The 23,941-nt window shown below is 43.3% G+C and overlaps 1 protein-coding gene and 1 long non-coding RNA gene across 3 annotated transcripts; one reads left to right on the forward strand and one right to left on the reverse strand.

The window, feature by feature from the left end:
* Positions 1–1,296: 1,296 nt before the first annotated feature.
* ZSCAN31 (zinc finger and SCAN domain containing 31) lies at positions 1,297–23,252 on the reverse strand. Of its 2 annotated transcripts, none has more exons than XM_023624126.2 (4): positions 23,134–23,252; positions 13,805–14,276; positions 12,847–12,997; positions 1,297–2,840 (listed from the first exon to the last, which is right to left on the reverse strand). In XM_023624126.2, the coding sequence occupies exons 2-4, from the start codon at positions 14,183–14,185 to the stop codon at positions 2,263–2,265; spliced, it is 1,110 nt and encodes a 369-aa protein (XP_023479894.2). In that variant the 5' UTR covers positions 14,186–14,276; positions 23,134–23,252; the 3' UTR covers positions 1,297–2,262. The 2 variants fall into 2 exon arrangements, with proteins under 2 accessions (XP_023479894.2, XP_014589757.3); XM_014734271.3 differs by lacking the exon at positions 1,297–2,840 and adding an exon at positions 10,298–12,307.
* LOC138919602 (uncharacterized) lies at positions 12,870–13,648 on the forward strand. Its single transcript, XR_011429915.1, has 2 exons — positions 12,870–13,003; positions 13,386–13,648. It is a non-coding gene; the product is annotated as an uncharacterized lncRNA (long non-coding RNA).
* Positions 23,253–23,941: the final 689 nt, after the last annotated feature.

The following is a 23,941-nucleotide window of genomic DNA, read 5'->3' on the forward strand; positions in this document are numbered from 1 at the left end:
ACGCTCTCCCTCCCCAAGCCCCTCTCCAAATCACGTCCACAGTGAGAGTTCTAAGGAGCAACTTGGCATCAGCCACGCACAAGGTAGAGACAGTATGTTATGAAGCAACATAAATAGTGGACTATATGTGGGTCCTGGCACCAGAAAGTCTTTGAATTCCAACTATGTGACCTTGGGCAGATTACCTCTCTGAGCCTGGCCCACACTCTCACCATAGCCCTCAGCACCATACCACTCCACAGGTGAGAAGAAACAGTGAGCCCAAGGGAAAGGGTGAGTGACTCTCTAAGTCTAGAGCAGGACTGGCTGAGGCTGTACAACCAGTACCTGCTCAGGAAGTGATGGAGAAATAAGCTAGAAGGAACCTGGTTCCCTGAAGACTTTATGGAATAGAGCCCTGGAAATTGCCTACCTTCAAAATTTACATGTGAGGACAATAAGCTTCTATCTTAAGTCATTGCTACTAGGGGAGAGGGAGGGCCTTTGGTACTCCCAGCTGAACCCAATTCTAAGTGATATATCATTGATCCATATCAGGTCTCCTCCTCCCAGGCTAGGAGATGAAGTTGGATACAGGAGAATAAGTTTTGGACTCGTCTCTCTCTCTCACACACACCGACACACTTTATGATAACTTTTATAGCACAAGACACTGTTCGAAGAGTTTTGCAAATGTTATGTTATTCATATTCCCATTCTATAGATGAAGAGACAGGCACAGAGATATTAAGTAGCATTCCAAATTCACATAGCTAGTAAGTAGTACAGCCCATGGGGCTAATACTGAGTACCAATTTGTTTTATGGTTTTGTCTAGTTTTTATTCTTTTTGTACTTCTCTCTATAAAACCCCAAAAAGTCACATTGCGGGAGAAATCAACGTCTGTGTAATTGTGAAGAACTATAACTTAGGAAAGCATTCCGAAATTTCCTGCAGGTCTATGCCAGAGATATGATGTCTTTGTCTCCCCTCCCTCACCATTGGACTGAACACCTGTGGTACTTCTGTCCACACCACGTCTATGGTGCTTCTCAAATACGGCTACTCCTTACATGGTAGTTCTTTGTGTTCAGATCATGTCCTTTACTAAACAGCTAGCTTCTGAAGAATCTCTTTTGTAACCAAAACAGGACTTGAAATTAATCTATTAGCTATACCATTCAGGATACTGAGAATACATTGCAACTTGATGGGAAAAATTAGCCACCAAAAAAATGGTTTTATCTTTAAAGTGCACTTTGGAACAGTGGAGTATGATAGTAACCTCAATGGGAAAAAAATACAGAATAATTTGGGTGAGGGATGAAGACAAGTGGTGACTTCACAACTTTATTGGGTAAATTTATCGATTAGAAGAGGCCCAGGCACCCTTAGTCATCTGGCTAGCTCGGAGAAACTGTTCAACTGAATCACCATAGTTTTCAAGGCAAGACAGAAATGATCCTTACCAGGTTTTCCTGCATTCCCCACACTGAGTGATCTATTTAGGGACTCTGGATACAAAATTAACATCAGTCTGCTTTGCCTTTGTGCCTGAATACTCTAAGACCCAAGCTCAGACTGCACCTTCCCCTCATTTTATACTATGATGTTCTCTCTTCGCTGTGGTTTTGCTCCTGTGCCATTCAGGACAAATCCCAAGTGGATATGGAACTTGTAGCTCACATGGAGTTTCTAATGTGAAGTGAGAATTCGGAAGGAGACAGTGCCAAATCCAACTGTCTGATAAAAGTTTCTCTCCAGGATATATTTACCAAAGTATTTAGCTCTCTGATTATGCTTGTATATAACTGGAATTTGTCTTCCAAGGTAGGGCCTGTGTCTGTGTCAATGCAGGGTCAAGGTGTGTTTTATTTATCACGTGATACTCAGCTCCCGTCTGACACACGGGCTCTCAATAAAATTTGCTGTCAGAAGTAAAATATGGGTTCTGACGAAAGATACAATTGATCTTCACTGTGGTAGATGAACTCCTGGTGTAAGAATTAAGCTCTTCATTTCTTCTTTCATTGATTCAACCAAACTCCTTCAGGCTCTGCCCGAAGGCATTACACTACCAATTAATTTTTTTTTTGGCTTTTTTTTTTTGATGGGTTTTCTCATGCTGCAGAAATGTTGAGCTCTGATTGAAGGCGCTGCCACACTCCTCACACTGATAGGGCCTCTCGCCCACGTGGACCCCCTAGTGCTGGATGTGGGTGGGGCGCCGGTTGAAGGTTTTGCGACACTTAAAAGGCCTCTCGTCCGTGAGGACCCACGAGGTCAGAGCTCCTGATGAAGGGCCAGCACAGACTTCACGCGCACGATGTGCTCCCGGGGCCGACGCACAGCTGAAGCGCAAGGTCGGCCCTGAGGAAGACAGCGGCGCCCGGGCCGTGACGGGTCACAGACGGCAGCACGGCTGCGCATGCGTATGGCCGCTCCCCGTGTTCCTGCGCCCGGCTGTGCGAAGGCTGGGCAGCCTCGGCAAACCCTGTGCGAGCTCCCACCGCGCGCTTCCGGGGGCTCAGTCAGGTACGAGCGCTGCGGCATCGCCTTCCTCCAATCGGCACACGCATACGGCTTTTCCCGGGGGTGGATCCGCCGTGGATTCGTGGATTCAGAGCCCCGAGCAGTGGATGAAGTCTCTCCTACACTCACCTTGACGTGAACCTTTTTCCCACGTGGCTCTGCTCCACTGACCCGCCCATTCACTGCTTCTGGCACATTTGGGACCCTGCGAAACTTTAATTCGAGGTCTGCGTAGAATGTTTTAGGTTTTACTTCAAGTATTCCCTCCTCTAAAGCCAACTTCTTTTGCTTGCATTTAGTCTCCATATTTTCAATCTTGGATTCTTTATCTGAAATGTATCAATTCTGCACGCCACTCAAACAATAGGCAAAAACTCTGAAAAGTGACTTCTGATGATGAAAACATGAGAAAAGAGAACAAGAGGCCAAAGAGAAGAATAAATTCTTTGTCTTCTGAAGGAATGGGTAGATGTTAGTTCTGCCCACATATCTTCATTTATTCGTTCAACTAATAAATATGTTGTAGCCATAGAGTGGAGTGAGAAGATGGATAAGGCAGAGTTTTGATGGAAGCAGAAACTAATAAAAATGGGCACAAAGATTGCCTATATGTCTCTAGCTGGCAGTGCTTTCTATCCTGCATCTCAGAAGAAATTCTGTTCCTCACATGTCTTTGGAATTGCACGTGGTTTTGGAGGTTCACACTTGAGTCTTTGTGAGCTGTAGCTGGATGACTGAGGATGCCCACAGTGTTCTCAGAGGAGATTCTTCCTTTAAGATGGTGTCCCTTTTATGGGGTTGGGCTGGAATCTGAATCAGTGGGTTTCTTTAGAAATTATTATGGGAATTAGGGTTAAATCCTTTGAGAAGAGACTTAGGAGACACAGGGCTGAGAAGAAGGCATAAGTGCTTCTCAAACATTCAAGTGCTACAGGGGGGATGTTAGAAAATGGTAAAGAAAAACTCCAATGATTGATTATTTCAGCTTAGCCCAGTGGGGAAGAAATTTCTCAAAGGGCTTCCCCACCCACCACTAACCTGTTACTGCCCTTCATTCTGGCTTTCTACCTCCCAGCCTTCCACTTGCCCACATGCTCTTGATCCGTTAGTCTTTCTTTCCCAAAAGGTCACTGCCTCTTCTTCACTGTGTGGGTGATGTTCTCTCACCAGGGCCTGGAGCTCCTCTAGCAGGATGGTTGGGAAGTGCTCCAGTATCTGCTCCTTGCTATGTAGTGTTCTGGCTGTAGCTTCCAATGGCAGATTTCCCAAGATGGATCAAAGTCACTCAGGCCCAAGGGAATCCTAGTAGCAGAGGTGTTGTGCTGTCTGCAAATTTCCTGGTGTGAAGGACTCTTTCCAGGAAGGCTGGATTCCTGATTCCATGTAAAGCTGTTTTCCCCACCTTGACTTGTGTAGCCCTTTTCTATTCAAGAGGGAACTGGCATGGCCACAACTGGGAACTTCTCTTGGTTCTCCAGATGGTCTGAGCTTCAATAATTTAGTAGCACGTGCACTCTGCCTGGAGTCTGGGATTCAAGACTCCCATTCACCATCCTGTCTTCAGAGATAGTCCTATCTTTTAAAAAATGAAATAAATACATACATCCATATATAATAAATATGTATATATATATATATATATGCACACACACACACGTGAGAAGGGATTAATATCCAGAATATAAAGAACTCCTGCCCACCAATAAGGAAAGGTTAAAAAGTCCAAAAGAAAAGAAAAGAAAAAGTCCAAAAGAAAAAGGATGTGAATAAGGAATTCACAAAGGAGGAAAAGCAAATGGCCAATAAAATTAAGAGATGCGTAATTTTAATTTCATTAGTATTAGGGGTTAAAAATAAAAAAAAAAGACCCCATTACATACCTAACAGATTAGCAACTATTTAAAAGTTTGATAATATAAACATTGGCAAGGATGTGGGATATGGGAATGTAAATTGGCACAGCCAATTTGGAGGCTCTTTAGCATCTGTTAAAATTTTCAATGCACATATGACATGTTAATTCTATCATCCCTACCATCATTGAGAACTGGGATTCTTGACACAGGAGAAAACTGTGGTTGGCAGCCTCTAAGATGTCCTCCAATGATCCCACTTCCCGGTATTCAAGGCCATGTATAATCCCCTCCCTTTAATTAACTTGCTTCTAAGCAACAGAATACAGCGATGTCAAGGGGATGTCACTACTGTGAACAGGTTACAAAAAACTGTGACTTCTGCTTGCTAGCAGATGCTCTCCCTTGGGAATTTTGGTGAAGCAAGCTGTCATGTTCAAGAGGCCTACATGACAAGGAACTAAGGGCGCCCTCTTGCTAACAGCCAGCAAATAATTGAGGCCCTCAGTCCAAGAACCCTCAAGGAACTGAATTCTGTCAACAACCATGTGAACTTGGATCCTTCACTAGTCAAGCCTTCAGATGAAACACCTGCCTTATCAACACTCGATTTCAGTCTTGAGAGACTCTGAAGCAGAGGACCCAGCTGATCCACGCCTGGATTCCTGACACATGAACACTATGAGGTAATGTGTGTTGTTTTAAACTACTAAGTTTTTAGGCAATTTGCTACACAGTGATAACTAATACAAGAGTAGAAAAAAGTGTAAGAGAGAAGTAAATACAGTCATGCACTGCACAACGATGTTTCAGTCACTGACAGACTGCATATATGGTGGTCTCATAAGATTAGTACCATATAGCCTAGGTGTTTATTAGGCTATATCATCTAGTTTTGTGTAAGTACACTCTATGATGTTCACACAATCATGAAATCACCTAACACATTTCTCAGAATGTACCCCTGCTGTTAAGTGACACATGACTGTAGCCTATCGTCCTGAATTTGAATTGGAAGTATCGATATATATATACCCTAGGTTTTTCTACTGAAAAGGCTTAGCAACAATGACCAGCTAAAAAATGAGCCTCCCCCAATACCTCATTTGTGGTTATGTGCATTTCTCCAAAAAGAAATCAAGGCTCCTGGGAGATATGGCTGAATCCAGATCTGAGACAGGAAATATATGACATGAGCCCGAAACATCTTGTCACACCATAAAGCAAGGAAGCCCCTGACTATGAAGGTCTCATGTCAGAAGGACTCGGGAGCTAACTTGAAGAGCTTCCCACTTGAAGATGGAAAATCCGAGCATCAGTAAAGATAATGACAGCAGTGGATTCAAACACTTCAAGTGTGTTTACATCCATGAGTTCATAATTATTAGTATTTTTAAAAACTGAATTAGTTACCATTAGAGAATGCTAGAGAACCAACTAAGTATTTTGAAAACTGGTAAATAAAAGGAAACAATCAAGCATTTACCCCGCCTTTTCCATGTGAACTATACCACTCAGTAACAAAATAGGTGATAAGAAGTTTCTTTTAATAAATGTATTCTTCTAGTGAATAAAGAAGGAATGATGCAATTAGAATATCACAATTTTGCCATCCATTATGAATTAATGGATAAAGACACTATTCATCCATGGCTGCTAACATCACAAAAAGAAACCAGACATTCCTTCCTGATTGAAGAAAATGACACCATGATGAAGTGGTCTTGCCCAAAAGGCTGAACTTGTATATGGTCAAGCCTCTAGATTGAATTACCAATTCCCAGGAAATACAGAGACAGAGAAAGATTTTAAACCACACTACAGGGAGGCATTCATCAAAACGCAGACTGAGCAACTACAGGATAAACAATCCCCGCCCCCCGCCAGCCATAACAAATACAATGCAATGGGAAGAAAGAGAAATGAAAGCGATATCTAATTAAGAGATTAAGAGACAAGACCTATCAGTCAAGCACAGTTGTAGGCAGCATGGGGATCCTGATTCAAACAAACGTAAAAAAATGAAGACTGGAGGGGCATTAGCTGGCGTGCCCTTTTAAAAACCATGTGTCCTTGAGGCTCCTGTCTGGGCTGTGCGCCAGCACTCACGATAATAACAGACCTGGGCTTGGCCAACCCCACTGCTTTCTCATGGGAGAGTTAGCACCAAGACCCTGGCGGTCTGAAGGAATATAGAGGCCCTCCAGAGGGGCTCTGGTCCTTGGAATGCAGGTCATATACGGACGATCCCCCTTGGCTAGCATGCAGCCTTTGTTCCTCTGCCTACTTAAGTTAGCTTCTCTAGGGGGCGATAGCGGGTACATGTTACTGTCCAGCCAGCCGCCACTGGACCTTCCCTGTAACTCCCAATAAACCCATATGTGTTGTTCCCTGTCTCCAGGTCTTTTCTTTGGTCTCTTGGCAACCTATCCCACACTGCTCACCCAGATGGGGGTGTGGCGGAACAATGACATAAGAATTGGTATGTAAACACTTCCTGGCTATGCAATGATACAAAGAATACTGAATTTTTAGGCGATAAAGGTATTATCGCTATGTTTTTAAGAGTTTTTGTTAGAGATACATACTGGAATATTGACAGGTAAAATAATACATCTGGGATTTGCTTCAAAATAACTAGGGAAGGGAGGAAGTGGATGTGGATATACATGAAACAAGACTGGTCATGAGTTGCTAACTGTTGAAAGTGGATGTACCGCATGGAAGGATTCATTATACTATTCTTTCAACTTTTATCAATGTTTTAAATTCTCTGTAGTAAAGAACTTTTTACAAATGTACATATGCTATGTTCCTGCACTTATTGTGATCAAGGAGGCAAGTTCAAGACCTGTCACTGCAGTGTTGTTTCTAAAATGTAGTGAAAAACAGACACAACCTCAATGTCTTTCAATAGAACTGTTAAACCGTGCTCTCAGTTCTGACTAGGGTAGCAGTTAAAAGGCATCCAGCCCGGCCTGACAGCATTGATGTAAGACTCCGCAGCTTCTTATCTGAAATGGGGTCAAGAGCACAGAGGGTGCCTTTAGTGCTACAAGCTGTGTGACCTTGGGCGAGTGAACAGTGCCAGGCACCTGGTGAGGGCTATACAAGCATCTATTAGTAGTGGTCGTAGTATGGTATTTATTCCTGAAATGCAAGCATTTATCCCATCTTGGTTCACAGCGCAGCCCCCGCTGCCCTCATCCCAGGACTCACCCAGGGCGGGACTGAGCTCTGTCTCAGACTTTTATCACTTGGTGGCGCCTGGGACCTGGGCAAACCTGGCGTCACGGCCCCACTCCCCCGCCCGCTGCACGCAGATACTTCCGCTTCCTCTCTAGGCTGCTCTGAAGCTGTTTCACTTCGTTGGCCTCCTCCCTTTGGGTCCATCCAGAGCAAAGAGGCAAATTGGAGACTCTCTTCCTTCCCCCTCCGAAAAAATCCTGGGACCTCCCGTTCGATACGGGCCTGGCTTTTCCCTTCCAATTCCTAGCCCCACCCTACCCCCACTTGTTACAAATGGATTTCACTTAAGGGAGAGCACCAAGAGAGCTAGAGAAGAAGAGCTCTAGTTATCAAAGTATTGCTTTGGAGATCTCTACTTATCCACCTGGACTTTTTCTCTTTCCACAAGAGCACAGAGAGGTGAAGTAACTTGTCTCAGTCACACAGCTAGATAGTAACAAACAGCAGCGGTGCTCTGCTACCAAGTAGCAAACTTGACTGTCTCCAGTTCGCCCACGCCTCCACTTTGCCAGCCCTTCCTTCCCATCAGGCGCTGACTGCCTGCAGTCCCTGTACCTCGCCACCCTCACTCCCCAGGCTCTCACCCAACCATTAACATCACCTGACTCTGCAGGAATCTATCCATTTCTTCTTGCGTTCTAACAGGTTATCTGCTGGACACCCTCCCCAGTGCTTTCGGGACACAGCTAGTCACTCAAAATAATTACTCTGACATCTATTTGTGTGGCATCACCTATGATTTCTAGGTGAGGAAGAAAAGAAGAATTTTCCAGGTGGGAAAACAAAGTTTCCAGGCACTTAGTAGGAAAGAGCACTAGAAGGGGACTCAGTTGGTCTGGATCACAGACCTTTGCTCCCTCACAGGCACTCGAGGTTGAGCAGTCACTTCATTCTTCATTCCACCGCACTCAGTTTACTCAGCTATAAATGTGAATGGCAAATACACATACCTTTCTCTTCTGGGGTGATTGTGAGGATAATTTGACAAACCCAACGGGACAGCTATTTTTATTCCATATCTTAGGGCCTTTGCATTGGCTGATCCCTCTTCCTGAACGTCCTCCCAGACAGCACTCTGCTGACTCCCCACCCTCCTCCAAATCTTAGTTCAAACGCTTCCTTCTTAATGAAGCCTCCCGAGCACTCGATGAAACCTCACTCCTTTATCCTGCTCCACCTTCTTCTGTTTCCAAAGCACTTTATCACTTTTTAACATACTACACAATTTACTTATGCTCATTGTTTATTGTTTTTCTCTTCTGCTACAATGTAAACTCTGCAAGGGCAGGGACCTGTGTCTGCTTGTTCTGTTCTGATGTGTCCCACGCCTGCTGGCCAAGGCGGGGCTCAGTGGATGCTTGCTGATTAACTGAGTGCCCCTACCCACTGCCTGAACCTCCCTCTCCTCCAGGTCTCTTGCTGCTCCTCTGATCACAGGCACTGAAAATGCTTCCTGTCACTGTCAGTGAGGCTGAATGCAGGGAAGCTGTGGCATCAGCTATTATAACACTTTGGACCAGATCGGTGGAACAGAATCTGAAAAAACGAAACATTCCCGACTTCTCCCTTCAATTTTCTCTTCACTGAAGCCTTGCCCTGTCCGGCCCTCTCTTCTTCCTCTCTCTCTCATCCCCCTCCCCAACAGGTGATCTGCTGTTCTTTGTTCTTCTCCTTTACCCCTTTGGCCTCTATTTTGTGGCTGCTTTCTCTGTGAGCTTTTCTTTGCCTTTCTGAGTAGTGAGAGAGGAAGTGGCTGTCTGAGCACTGGGGTTGGAGTCCCAGAGGCACCAAGCCCAAGTCGAGTGTTGAAGGTAGATGTGGTATGTAGAAGCACCCTAGGTAAGGACACCTCAGCCGAGACCTCGTCCTTGTGTCCCAAAATGCTCAGAGAGACCAAGAAAGGTAAGGACTGGCAGGTCCGCAGTGCGCTCGTATACATGCAACAGCTCCTGGCCCGTGTACCCTGGGAGCTCCTGTGCGGAGGAGGCAGGAGGAAGAGCAGAAGCTCTGTAGCAGCAGCTTTTTTCCCGAAGCAAACTTTTGTAGGTACTGTTTAGGCTGCCTAGGTAAAGACTTTGCTGAATTTGCCTGTGCCAGAGCAGAGGACACTACCTTGTCTCCCAAACCCACCTCACCCCACCTGCCCACTGCACTTCAGGGGTATCTCACTCCTCCTAAGGTGGGGCAGGCAGTGGGTCCAGGTGGGGAGCACAGGTTTAGGGACTTCACGCTGATGCAGAGGTTGCAGGAGGAAGGCGGATGGGAAGGAAACTGATTTGCCTGGCACCTCTAGCAATTCTGAAGGACCGTATCAACATGCAGGGCTGTCTGAGGCCTGATACTCAGAGTGGCTCCATGAACCAGTAGCATCAGCATCACCGGGAACTTACTAAACTTGCAGATTCCTGGGCTCCATTCTGACCTTCACGCTAGAATCTGTACTTTAAGAAGATCCCAGGTGATTTGTAGATACTCTAAAATCTGATAAGCATTAGTCTAGATAATCTGAATTTAGCTAATTGCTCTATTCACAAATGAAATAGTCAACGAATTTTAGAGGTTTTTTTTTTTGTTATGGTCTCTAAGCTATAAGGAAAACCAAATATATATACACATATATATACATACACACATATACTTTTAACATTTTTTATAAACTTTGAAGACAAAGGTTTAGCACAGTATACTTTTAAGCTGAACTTTTATTTCCTCCCTTTTGAAATTCTTATTCAGATTTTGACTGTGGAGAAAAGTATAATGAGACTATCAGTAGAGGCATTTAATAGCCTACTTAGTTCTAACATTCTTATAATTCCACCTATATTCAGTAGATGGTATTATTTCTTATGTAAATCATAGTGCACGTTTATTGAGAGCTATGTTTTAAGTGCTTTAAAAGTTTGTATTAATATAATCTCATGTATCCTATGAGAAGGATACTGTTATCGTCCCCTGTTTTACAGATGAGGACACCATAGCTTAAGGGCATTCAAATAAATTGCCCAAAGTTGCACAGTATAGAGAGGCAGCATTTGAACCTGGACAGTCTTGTGCCAGAGCTTGTGTTCAACTCTGACAGCATGTGCCCTGAGCATGCTGGTCTCCCCAATTAAGCAGCTGCCTGAGGTCAGAGGCTGCTTTTCTCTACAGAGCCTCAATAACGCTGCTTGCAGTGGCATTCAATGTTGCTGATAACCTCCAAAGGGCAGTGGCAGGGGAATAATGCTGACAGAAAAGACTATGAATAAAAAGGTACATCGTGAGGATATTAAAATATCCTCATTCATTATTTATAACAAAAATGGGAACCTTAAATATGGTAATAACCTGCACTTAGATATCAAATGGGACATAGATTTCAAAATCATCAAGGTTACGGGTTTCACTCCATGGATAATGCTGCTTGGTTAATGAGTATACCACCCTTCCTGATGAAAGCACCAAAGAGACCATACATCACATTCCTAGGGGAGACCACAGCAATGTTTCCTGTGGAAATGATTCTTACTCCCCAAAACCTTAAATGTGTTTAAAATGTAACTTTTACAGGGGGAAAAAAAAGACTCGCCTCTGAATATCACTTGAACTTACCCAATCTTTAAAAAGTATACACAGATACTAGTCTTTTACAGTTGTTCAATATTCAGTATTACTCAATAACAGCCCCTCCGTACCAATTTTTTTCCAGGTAAGATTTGGTCCCTTTAAGGGAAATCATTAGAAATGAACTACAGGATAGGCAAGAAGGAGGCTGCCCAGCAAGTGCCCACACCCACAGTCATCCACCCAGAAGACACTAGCACCCGGTCTGCAGACAAGCTACTCATTCCAAAGCAAGATATATTTGATAACAAATAAGCCACTTGAAAATATTACTGTCCAAGATGGCGCCATTTAAGGGCCTGGGAGTCCATGGAATTAGTCTAGTTTGGCAACAGTATGGATTCTGAAATGCCTAATGAGGTTGCAATGGTGACTGAAGGCTTTCCCACACTCATCACACTCATATGGTCTCTCTCCAGTGTGGCTTCTCTGATGTTTTATAAGGAGTGTTCGCCTACTGAAGCTTTTAGTGCACTGACTACACTGATAAGGTTTCTCACCAGTGTGGATTCGGAGATGCTGGAAAAGCCCTGCATTCTGACTGAAGGCTTTCCCACACTCGTTACACCGATAGCGCTTCTCTCCAGTGTGAATCCTCTGATGCTGAACAAGGTATGAGCTCAGGCGGAAGGCTTTCCCACACTCTTCGCATTCATATGGTTTTTCCCCTGTGTGGATTCTTCTGTGTCTAATGAGGCCATTGCTGGCACTGAAGGCTTTCCCACACTCCTTACATTGATAGGGTTTCTCTCCTGTGTGGCTCCGCTGATGTTCAATCAGGCCTGACCTCTGGCTGAAGGTCTTCCCACATTCTTCACATTCGTATGGCTTCTCCCCAGTGTGGATTCTCTGGTGCTGAATGAGGACTGAACTCTGAGTAAAGCTTTTCCCACATTCATTGCACCTGTGACGTCTCTCTCCAGTGGGGTGTCCCCTCTGCTTTTCTACCCTGCTGTCACGTTTACAAGTTTCTTTACACTTAGAATCCAGAGGAACATCTCTCTGGAGTCTGCTATTCCCAAAATGTTCCATTTCTTTTAAGACTTCCTGCTTTGAGGCCAATGCCTGGTTTTCAGGTACAGCTTCACCATCTGGAATAATGAATGGGCCAGACATCATCATCTCTTTTCTTTACGAAAGAGTACAACCATGGGCTGGGGAACATGAAGATCCATAGCAAACACACATGTTCTAGGAATGCAAAATTGGCAGTGTAAGGTAAAGAGGGGCTAAACAGGGATACTGAGGCCAGCAGACGAAGGGATCGTCAGCACTGCTGAAATGGCTGGAGGGGGTCACTCAGAGAAGGCGAGGCTCCCCAACACGATGTATGAAAGTAGGTACTATAGAGTGCTTACTACAAAGCAGGCACTGTTCTAAGTGTTTTACATTTATTAACTTATTAAATCCTCAAATGACTCCATGACTGAGGTACTATGATGATCTCCATATTATATAATCATAAACTGAAGGCACAAAGAGGTTATCTGACCTGCCCAATGTCACAGAGCTACTAAGTAGCAGTGTTTAAATTCCATCCCAGCTAATTTGGCCCCAGATCCACAGTCTTAACTATTACCCTATACAGAGCCACCAGAGATCCCCTGAATGGACCCGTCAAAGTCCTTACCTTGTTCTCCAAATTGGTGGGGACCAAAAGATTCACATTTGAGCTGCGTCACCATGGACTGAAGCCGGATGGCTGCTGATTCCTGCTTGGACTTCAGATTCACCATATCCCCTGAGAGCACTTCAGAATGTCCACGTTGGTAATCTGGGGCCTGAAGGTAGGTATATTTGGATTCACAAGAGAAGCACTACAGGAGCTCAGGCTAATACTCAATGAAAGAGACCATATGAAATATTTTGCAGAGAAATGGCAGAGGGGGAGGCCCAGAGTTTTAATTCCAGACCCAAGAGCAGAAGTGGGAGAACAAGAGTGACCCAAGGGATGTGGTGGTTTAAAATATGTTCACAAGTTCTTTGAGACTCCTTCCTTTAAAAGGTGGAGCCTAATTCTCCTCCCCTTGAGTGTGAGCTGTGCTTAATAGCTCATTTCTACTGAATAGAATGTGTGGCAGAAGTGATGGTATGTAACTTCTGAGCCTAAGTCATAAAGAGTATTGTGGCTTCATCCTTATTCTCTCTCTTTCTCTGTCTCCTTCTTAGGGAAGCCAGCTGACATGTTGTGAGGACACTCAATAAGCCCTAAGCAGAAACCCATACGGCTAACAACTAAGAGCTCCTGCCAACAGCCAGTGAGGAACTGAGGGCCCCTGACCAACAACCATGGGAGGGAGCCATTTTGGAAGTGGAGCCACCAGCCCCAGTCAGATCTTCAGATGACTGTAGTCCTGGCTGATGTCTTTACTGCAACCTCATGAGAGATCCTCCTAAGTAGCCCCTCAGATCATGACTCACACAAACTGTGAGATAATGTTTGTCTTTTTAAGCCATTAAGGCTTCGGGGTAATTTGTTACACAGCAATGGAAAACTAGTACATGTGGCTACAGCCAACCAACCTGGGTTACCAACTTCACCCTTCATTTAGTAATCAGTGTCTAGGAGCCCATCTTCCTCCTCTCACCTGGTTCTCTGGTTCACTAAGCTCTCGCTCCAGATCTTCAACCACAGCCACTGCCTCCTCCCCATTCTCAGGATGGTGTTCTCGCACCCAGGACTGGAGCTCCTCAGGCAGGATGGTCAGAAACTGCTCCAGCACTAGTAGCTCCAGGATTTGCTCCTTGGTATGGGTGTCTGGCCTCAGCCACTGATGACAGAGCTGCCAGAGCCGGCTCAGTGCTTCTCGGGGACCAGGAGTCTCTTGGTAACAAAAGTGCCTAAAAAGTTGGCGGGAGGCTTCCTGGCCAGAAAAGCTATTCTCTTCAAGGTAGGTTTCTTGGTCCCACATAGGGTCTTCCTCCACCTTCACAATCTTAAGGCCATCCTGTTCTTCTGTTGAAGTCATTCTGGGATTAATTTAGAAGGCTCACTCCAGCTTGGGGCAAAGGGTAACTGATTTTAGATTCCCTGACTTAATCTTCTTTAGAAGGATACACCTGATGATAAAACAGTATGTATTAATGGAAAGAAAAAAGTAGTGGGGAAAAAAACCAAATATAGGAATGATGAATATTATGCTATCATTTATCTTAATAATAAGTATATATAGGATTTTACTTATATTATGTATAGAAACTGGAAAAATGGGTATGGCAGAATATATTAATGGCCCAAATTCTTTACCCTTCCCTGTTGCCATGTACTCTGCAGTGCCCTCCCACTGTGATTCTGGGCTCAATCATGTGACTTGATTTGGCCAATGTGATACTAGCAAGGGTGATACAAGCAGAAACTTGAAAAGTACTTGTGATTGAGCTTGCTTGCCCTTGCCCTCTAAACTGCTAGCAGGAGAATATGCTGACTTTCAGATGATCACAGACATGCAGGACAGAGGCAAATCACCCCAGTGGGGCAGATGGACCATCCTAGGTCAGCTAACAGCCAGCTGACCCCCAGACATGTGAGTGAGCCTAGCCAAGATCTGCAGAGCTGCTTGCTGGACAAACAGGTGACTGCAGATATACAAGTTAGCCCTGCCCAGATCAGCTTAACCCTATAGATTCAGTGCCAAATAAATGTTTACTGCTGCATACCACCAAAATGTTGTGGTTGTTATACCACATTATTATGGCAATGAAAAACTGATATAGAAGGGTGGCCTCTGGGGAGGGAACTAGGGAACTGCAGAAGAAGAGACAAAGGGAAATTTACTTTTCATGGAATACCTGCTGTACTTTTTCCGATTTTTGTACCATTTGAAATAATAGTGCTTATTCCAAGAAAATAAATAAACAAATGAATAAATAAATAGTAGTGATTTAAAAGCCTCATAGTTTTAGGTGAAGAACAGGACATACAAAACTAGCTATAAGAGCAAATGATGAGAGCTATAATAGAGGCTTCAACTAAGTATTCTGGGAGCAAAGAGTAGGAAAAAAGTAAGTCTGACTGGGTATGGAGCAGTGGAAGAATGTGGCTTAGCAGCAAGTACATTTGAATCAGGCCTAAAATAATGAACAGGAATTTGTCAGCCAGAGAAAGGGCAGTGGGCGGGGATTCAACATCAGACGCCAAGCAAACAACACAACCAAAAATATTTAAGGTTACACTGTATAGTGTCTCTAAAGACCGGCAGGGCTGAACTGGTGGCTGAACTCTAGAGTGTCGGGTGGGGATGGAAAATGGGTGTAAACACATGAGGCTGGAAAGATGCATTGCACTGGAATAGAAAACAGCCTTGAACTCTAGGCTAAGATGTTTAGACTATATTATATGGAAAACCAAGGGGTATCAAGGTTTTTATTTCATTGTCATCATGTTAGATCTGTATTTTAAAGGAATACTGAGTAAAATTCAGGAAGGAAATGGCAGGAAGATGTTGTAGGGTGGTGGCAGATTAAGTTGAGATGCTTTATGGTGGTTACACTGATATAATGCTTACTTTAGTGATGGAATTTAAGTTTTATATATGACTTTAGCCCTATGTTAATAGGATTATTAAGGTCTGAGAGAATTCAGAAGTTCTTCGGTTATACTTTATTGATGGAAAATGTATTTATTCCATTCATTCAAATACTGTGTGCCCACCAGATGCCTGGCACAGTGTAGGCACTGAGGTCAAAGCAGTGAGAGGAAACAGACATGGTCTTTGCCTTTATGGTATTTACAGTGGGAGAGACAGACTTTAGTACAATATTTACATAAAATTATGTCACAGCATTGAGAATATGAAGAATTACAAAGATTGTGGGACTTATTCTTTGTCAATGTCCAGGGCCAAATGTATTTTTTTTACACCTTACTGCAGCATCTGGGTATCAGGTTTGTTGAGTCTTCAGTCCAGGACAACCATAAGTTTGAGAATTTCTAACTATGAAGTTGCATTAGATTCCATTATTATTAAAAATGTGGTTTCCCACATTTTTAGGTTAGGTTTACAGGCAAAAATTGTTCTACTGATATGGGTTCTGCACCTTAATGCTATTGAGAAACCATGGAGATCATTTTTTTTTAACTTGAGCACCACAGGCAATCCCTCACATACCCAAACAGGTGGGGCAGCCTCTCTATCTCTGTGTTGTTCTCCCCACAGTTGGTGGACTTAGGACTTACCTCCTGATCTTGTGCCACCGTGAACTCTGTCTTTATCCCTAATGCCTAGCATGGTGCTGGCCCACTGTCAGTGCTCCATAGATGTTTTCTGGATAAATAAACAAACTCTTCCTTTCTACCTCCCTTTTCATTTCATCAAGCCATGGCAAGGACAGGGAAGGGAAAATGCCCTCTTTCTCTTCTCCCTCATGCCACCCCTGCTCCCAGGATCTGTATGTGTTACCTGGTGTTCCCAGATAGTCCCCCACGTGTTCCTGTCTCCTCTCTCAACCATGCCCCAACCTGCTACAGATCCCAGATACCTCTTCTAACAAAATGCGCAGGAGACTTACAAATCTGGACTTGCCACAAAATTGTGGATGAATCTTTCTTCAATGTTTTGTTTACCTAATTTATTCAATTATGTGCCCTGATTTATTCAATTGTTTGCAATTTGATGTCACCTTATGTCCTAGCAGGGAGCAAGTACTTGATACACATCTGATGAACTGAAGGGAATGAGTTCTCTAAAATCACCTTTAGAAACACTGCATGATAGCAAATAATGTTTAAATCATGTGGCCTCTCTAAAGTGGGACTGACCATAGCACCCCTATTATAGGGCTGTTGTGATGATTATATAAGGTAATGCATATAAAAAGATTAGCACAGTATCTGGCCCATAGCAATTGCTAAATAAATATTAATTACCAGGTATTATTAGCAAAGCAGTATTAGTAAGTTGAATACCCTCTTTTTACAGAAGAAATAGCCCTAACAAAATAAAACAATGAATTTATAGGCCAATATTCAGCAGACAGTTGAAAATCCTGGAAGAAATATTCAAGAAAGGCCAGGGCAGACAATGGCCAGTAGTGACCTTCCAGATATGTGCTAAAGCTCACCTCTAGATCCCAAAGGGGCATCCACCTGAACATCCCAACCGGCTCAAAAGCAATACATTGAAGATTGGACTTAGATTTCCAGGGCAACACGGTACAGCCAGTTCATGCTTAATTACCAATTGCCTCCAAACATTAGGCATTGTGAGATGATACATAAAAAGAGATAAAGAGAAAGACATGGCCAGCCACAAATACAAGATAAAAATCTCAGTGGACCAGAAATTGAAACACAGACTAGCTAAGGGAGTTAAGGCTGAGGGCTAATGGTCTAGAAGCAGTCAGGTTCAGGCTAGAATTCAATTCTTGGGAGATTAAAGAAACTCAAGGTGGTGTGTCTCAGACTGTAGGGAACCAGGCTCACTTTCTAATGCCAGAGGCATCAGTGGACATTCACACTCATAAAAAGGGGGCAGAAAAAAAGACTGTAGGCTGCTGACTTGGGCTATGACTTTATCAGAAGCTACTGGCCCAGGAGCCAAGGGACAAGACCAACCTCATCTGCAGAAACTTAGCCCAGAAGCTGCTGGCCCCATACTAGGTCTGCCCACCCTAATAACTCCCTAGGGTAGCAACACTCAAGCACTGGTTATAAGACCCAGAAAGGGTCTTGGATATAATGCTGAAGGAAGAAGAGAGAGAAATCTACAACAGAAAGCCTTGCATACAAAATAACTCTACAAACTAAATTCCAAAACACACAAAGAACTCTAACCCTAAGAAAACCAATCAGCAATCAGAATAGAAATTCACTTGAGATGAAATTTATTTTATAGTCCAAGGAATTTTTAAAATAAGTGATTCTGAGAAATACAGGAGATAATGAAACTAAAACAGGTGAAAACGCAACATCAAGCAGCTATAAAAAGAATTAGAAATTTTAGAATAAAAAAAATTTTTGACATTTAAAATGCATTAGAGGATAAACAACAGACACAGCTCAAGAATAACAGTGATTTTTTTTTTTTTAATTTTATTTTTTCTTTTTTCTCCCCAAAGCTCCCCGGTACATAGTTGCATATTCTTCGTTGTGGGTCCTTCTAGTTGTGGCATGTGGGATGCTGCCTCAGCGTGGTTTGATCAGCAGTGCCATGTCCGTGCCCAGGATTTGAACCAACAAAACACTGGGCTGCCTGCAGCGGAGCGCGCGAACTTAACCACTCGGCCACGGAGCCAGCCCCAAGAATAACAGTGATTTTTAAGACAATATTGAAGATTTCACTCTGAATGCAGCAAGAAATGAAAAATATGAAAGAGTAGTTAAGATAGAGCCTATATTAAGAGAATACAACATTAACATAATACGAGATTCAGAGGATGAGAATGTAATGAATGGCTGATAAATAATAGTTGATGAGGAAAAAAGTTAAGAATATTCCAGAAATGAAGGCATGGCTTCTCAGATCCAGAGTGCACATGTAGATATAATAAGGTGAAGCTGCAGCCTGCTGAGGATAAAGGGACAATCTTAAAAGCTACCAGAGGAGAGACACATTACCTACAAAGGAAACACAGCATATTGCTCATTAACAAAAATGGGGTTCAGAATGCAATCAGAGTGGTGGAAATGACCGTCAACAGAATTGACCCCCAGCCAAATACAATTAAATAGGGAGAGCAAAATAAAGTCATTTACCACCTACTTCCTAAAAAAGTAAAGGATGTAGTCCAGGAAACAAAGGTGAACTCAGCGAGGAGGTGTGAAATAGAAGAAACAACATATGCCCAAGAACTGACAAAATATGAAAATAAATTTAAATGATTATGGCCAAAAAACCCCCTATAAATTAACATATTCACTCATGTGTAAAATGATGTATATAAAAGGTTATTTACTATATGACTGTGACAGTAAAAGGTTGGAAACAACCTAAATGTCCACTAAAATGGGACTGGTTAAATAAATTACAGTCATGTGCCACATAATGACGTTTCGATTAATGACGGACCACATACATGACGGTGATCCCATAAGATTAGTACTATATAGAGTAGGTGTGTAGTAGGCTACACCATGTAGGTTTGTGTAAGTGACTCTATGATGTTCACACAATGACGAAATTGCCTGATGACACATTTCTCAGAACATACCCCCGTCGTTAAGCAACGCATGACTGCACAGTAATCCATATATTGTACTACTATGCAACTTAAAAAAATGAGGAAGCTCATTAGGCACAGACATGAAAGGTGTGTCAAGATATATTTAAGTGAAAAAGGCAAAGTGAAGAACCAGAGTGAATAACATACAATTAGTTGTATAAAAAAAGGAAAAAAGAATATATATCTTTTCTATTTGGATACCTGAGAAACACTATTAGCCTCTAGGGGTGGGAAATGAGTGGCTGGGGGCAGGGATGATATGGAATGTTTCAACGGGTAACCTTTATTACATTTTTTATGTGAGAATATTTTACTATACAAAAGGGAGGGATATGAGACTAAAAATTCTAACATATAATAACAAGATGTAGTGGACGTTCAGTAAATGTTAGTGTATTAAACCCCTTGTTGTAAGGAGAATAGAAATACTTAACAATGAGAGACTTCGTTAAAAAAATTCTAAAGTACACACATATCGTATAATTTAAGGGTAAATTGGCAATGATATGGACCAAATGGAACTCTCCTGCATTAATACTGATAGAACTCTCTTAAAGCTTGAGAAGGAAAAAAGTTCCCTCACTCCTAGGAAAAGACTGATTGTTCTGTGCTATGGTACCAAGTAGCACAGAACCGGGCTGTTCAATCACGCAACAGGTCACATCAGAGAACATGTTTTTGCAAGTCAGTCAATTAGTGACAAGCCATAGCTTTTGAAAATGAGCCAATCCTAATGACTCATTTCAATAAACACAGCTCTAAGTGCCAACTAATCAACAACAGTTTGTCCCATAAAACCACCCTTCCACAGATAGTGCCAGCCCACTTAACCCCACAAAGATCCAGCAATCACTGAACTCCGCTTCTCAAAACCCCTATACAAGACCAGCAATCCCTTCCGTTCAGGACTGTGCCTAGGCAGCATACCTCTGTAGCTGTCTTTTCATTTCAGATATTTGGTGATGGTCTCATCAGTCTTTGACAAGCTGAACACACATGTACCCCATGACCCAGTAATTCCACTCCTGAATATACACCCTAAAGAAACAAGGGCTTATGTCTGCTAAAGGCCAGAAATAGAGGAATGTTCAGAGCAACTTTATTCATAATAGCTCCAGACTAGAAACAACCCAAACATCCATCAACTGCAGAATAAACTAACTAGTGGTATTGTGGTGGGCAGAAGTCTAAGACTGCCCCATGACCTCCATGCTCTAGTGCTGCTCTTATGATTGTTGGCTTACATGCCAAAAGGTGTAATGAACATGTAATTACGGTCACTAGTTAGTTGACCTTATGATAGGGAGATATCTGAGTGGGCCTAACCCACTAACATAATCCTTTTAAAAGCAGAGAGTTTTCTCTGGTTGGCAGCGGAAGAGGAAGTGGGAGATTTGAAGCATGAGAAGGATCTGATGCACAACTGCTGGCTTGCCCATAATGGAGGGAGCCACATATAAAGGAACGCAGGCAGCCTCTGGAAACTGAGACCAGGCCCTCGATGGCAGCCAGCAAGCAAAGGAGGACCTCAGTCCTACCAGGGACTTCAGTCCTACAATCACAAGAAAGTGAATTCTGCCAATGGTTTAAGACACTTTATTTTTTAAATATAGTGGATAAATTTGGTGCCGTTTATATTAACCATTCAAAGTTTTCGTATTTGATTTCTTCTGAAGTCCTAGTTCCTGGCTGTGTTACAGATAGATGTTGTTGCCATTTATTTACTCATTTTTCTCAATAAATGTTCACTGAGCACATACAATATACCAGGCACTTTGCTAGGCACTAGAGATACAATGGTGAAAAAGACAGAACCAGGCCCTGTTTTGCTGGAGCTTACATTCTAATGGGTAAGACAAACCAAAAATAATAACAATGATAACAAAAGTAAGGAGGCAAATAAAATAATTACCAGGTGTGATAAGTACTATAGGAAAATAAACTAGGCACTGAGTTATCAAATAAATGGAGGCCCTATTAAGATAGGGTGGTGAGAGGTGAGATAACATTTAAGCTGAGCCCTTAAGAGTAAAAAGGAGTGAGCCACAAGAGTAGAGGTGGAGGACAGGAAGAGCACTTGAGACCATTCAAAGGCCCTGAGGCAGGGCATGGTGTGGTCAAAGAAATGAAAGGAAGCTGGAGTGGCTACAGCCAAGTGAGAGCAGAGTGGCAAAAAATTAAGTTGTAAGACAAGCCAAATCATGTAGGGCATGAGTTTGGATTTTATTCTAAGTGCAATGGAAAGCCACTAAAGGCTTTTAAGAAGGGAAGTGACAGGACTGGATTTATGTTTGAAGCAGCTCTGTTACCAGATAGTGAACAAGCTGAGGGAATGAAGTTGGAAGCAAGAGTGGAAGCAGAAAAGGCAAGAGTTGAAAGAAGAGTGGGGGTGGAGGCTATTGCACTAGATCCAGCAAGACTTCCGCTTAGATATGTCACTGTACTCTTCAAATTAATTTAACTTTGAAAAATACATACAACTGAAAGCCTAACCTTTGTTTGGAAAACAAAGTCTTTGGACAGATGTTTATGGAGCTGTGCTAAGAGCTGGGGATACACAGGAGGTTACAGCTCATGGGGATAGAATCACAAAAGGATGAAATAAAAGTTATAATCTTGGAGGTGTGTACAAGGCATACTTCTGGAGGAAGTAGGAGAGCTCAGCCTAAATTCATATTCAGTTTCTCTGCACTACCTGTAACCCACAAAGGAAGTCACTTCACAAATATTTACTAAGTGCCTATTATGTGTCAGGCAGCACACACACGATAAAAGAGTGATAAAATTGCAGAATTCAATCACACGTCCTCATCTTCCTTAACTGAACTAAAAACATGGCGGAAAGAGCATAAAAGAACATTTTTTCTTATTAGCTTCAGCGTGTTAGCAACAGCAAGAGAGAGAGAATGAAAATCATAAAACACCTGTGTTGTAAAGTAAATCCCAAAGGACAACCGACAACAATGACAAGAAAATAGAGGAACAACTTAAATACCATGAGGGGACAAACAAATTCAGAAATGGGAACTCTCTACAGGAGGACTGGCAAGTCTCCCCTTCAACAAGGCAGTGGGATGGGGGGAAGGGAGGAGCAGAGCAGGGCAGTTTTAAATGAAAAGAGACTTAACCATATGCAACGAATGGTCTTTAATTGAATCCTAGGTGGTACAAACCAATTGCAAAAAACATTTGTAGGACAACTAAGGGAAATTTGATATATGAACTAGGTGTTAGGCGATATGAGGGAATGCTCCTACATTTAGTTGGGTGTGTTAATGATATTGTGGTTATGATCTGCGTATGTAAAATGCCCTTAACTTTTAGAGATGCACATATGGAACTATTTATGGGGGACAAGTCATGACGCTTGTAATGTGTTTTCAAATATTTAAAGAAAAAAATAGATGCTACAAATACCGCTTAATGTTAGCACTTGTTGAATGAAGGTGATGGGTATACAGGGAGTGGGGCTCTGACAGAGGGAGAGACCCGCAGTCGCACGCCCCTCCTCCACCTCCTGTCCTCCCGGGCTGTCACAAAGCCCCGCCCCCTCCACGGGTCTCTCCCAGGACCTCGGCAGGGGCAGGGGCGGGACCTCCTCCTACTCCACAAGCTTCACGCCTGTGAACAGGTCTAGGCGACTGCGAGAGCGTGTCGGAGGCCACGCTAGCACAACCATCCCCTCCCGCCGACTCCAAAACAGGGACCTTAAATCTTCCGGGACCCGAGGGGTCGGGACGAGCGGCGCGAGACTCACCTTCGGGGCCTGGGAAGCGCCGGCTGTGAGGCGGAGCAGCGGTGCCCGGCAACCGACGAACCACAAAGGCCGGAAGTGCGTCAGCCGCTCTGAGTCCAGCCGCAGAAGCCGGGCAGCTCTTTCCCTTCCAGGAGCTAGCTTATACTCTCTAGGAGCTCCGGAGGCCACTGCGTCTTGGTGACTACCTCCTGACAGAGCTCGGAGCCAGAAATCCAGCCCGACGGGGTGCGAGGCGGTTCCCCAGCGAGGGATTTCTGTGCGGAGTGACTCTGGCATCTGGGAGTCAGACGGTCATAGAAACGCAAAACGTTAGGGCCAGAACGGACTTCACGGCTCCTCCAGTTATAATACTTATCGTTCATTCCTTCCTGAGTCTGTCCCCTTCCGCTGGTCTCACTGACAGAGGGGAGATGTGGTTGTGGGAGTGAGAATACAAAGGGTTTGTTGTTGTGGGTGATGGTTTTTACTCTCAACCTGTCTTCTGGAACCTCCAGAGTCTAGAAGGAGACACGGGCATGTAAACAAGTAACTATATAAAACTGATTTGCATGTGAAATGGAATAAAATAACTGTTTGTAAGTCGAAGAGGATAGTCCCTGGAACGGTATAATGCTGTGCATTTCGAAAATAAGTGTGTGTATTAGGCCAAATTAGTGGCACAGAAGAAAGAGGAAACTAATGGAGCAGAACAGGAAGCAAAACGAGCTTGCAGGTGTACAAGGGGAAAGGAGCAAGAGAAAGGACTTTCCAGGATATGGAATAAAAGATTAAAAGCAGGAATGGGGTGAGATATTTTGGTCACCCAGAG

This window comes from Equus caballus, chromosome 20 (assembly GCF_041296265.1).
Source record: "Equus caballus isolate H_3958 breed thoroughbred chromosome 20, TB-T2T, whole genome shotgun sequence".
Classification (NCBI taxonomy): Eukaryota; Metazoa; Chordata; class Mammalia; order Perissodactyla; family Equidae; genus Equus; species Equus caballus.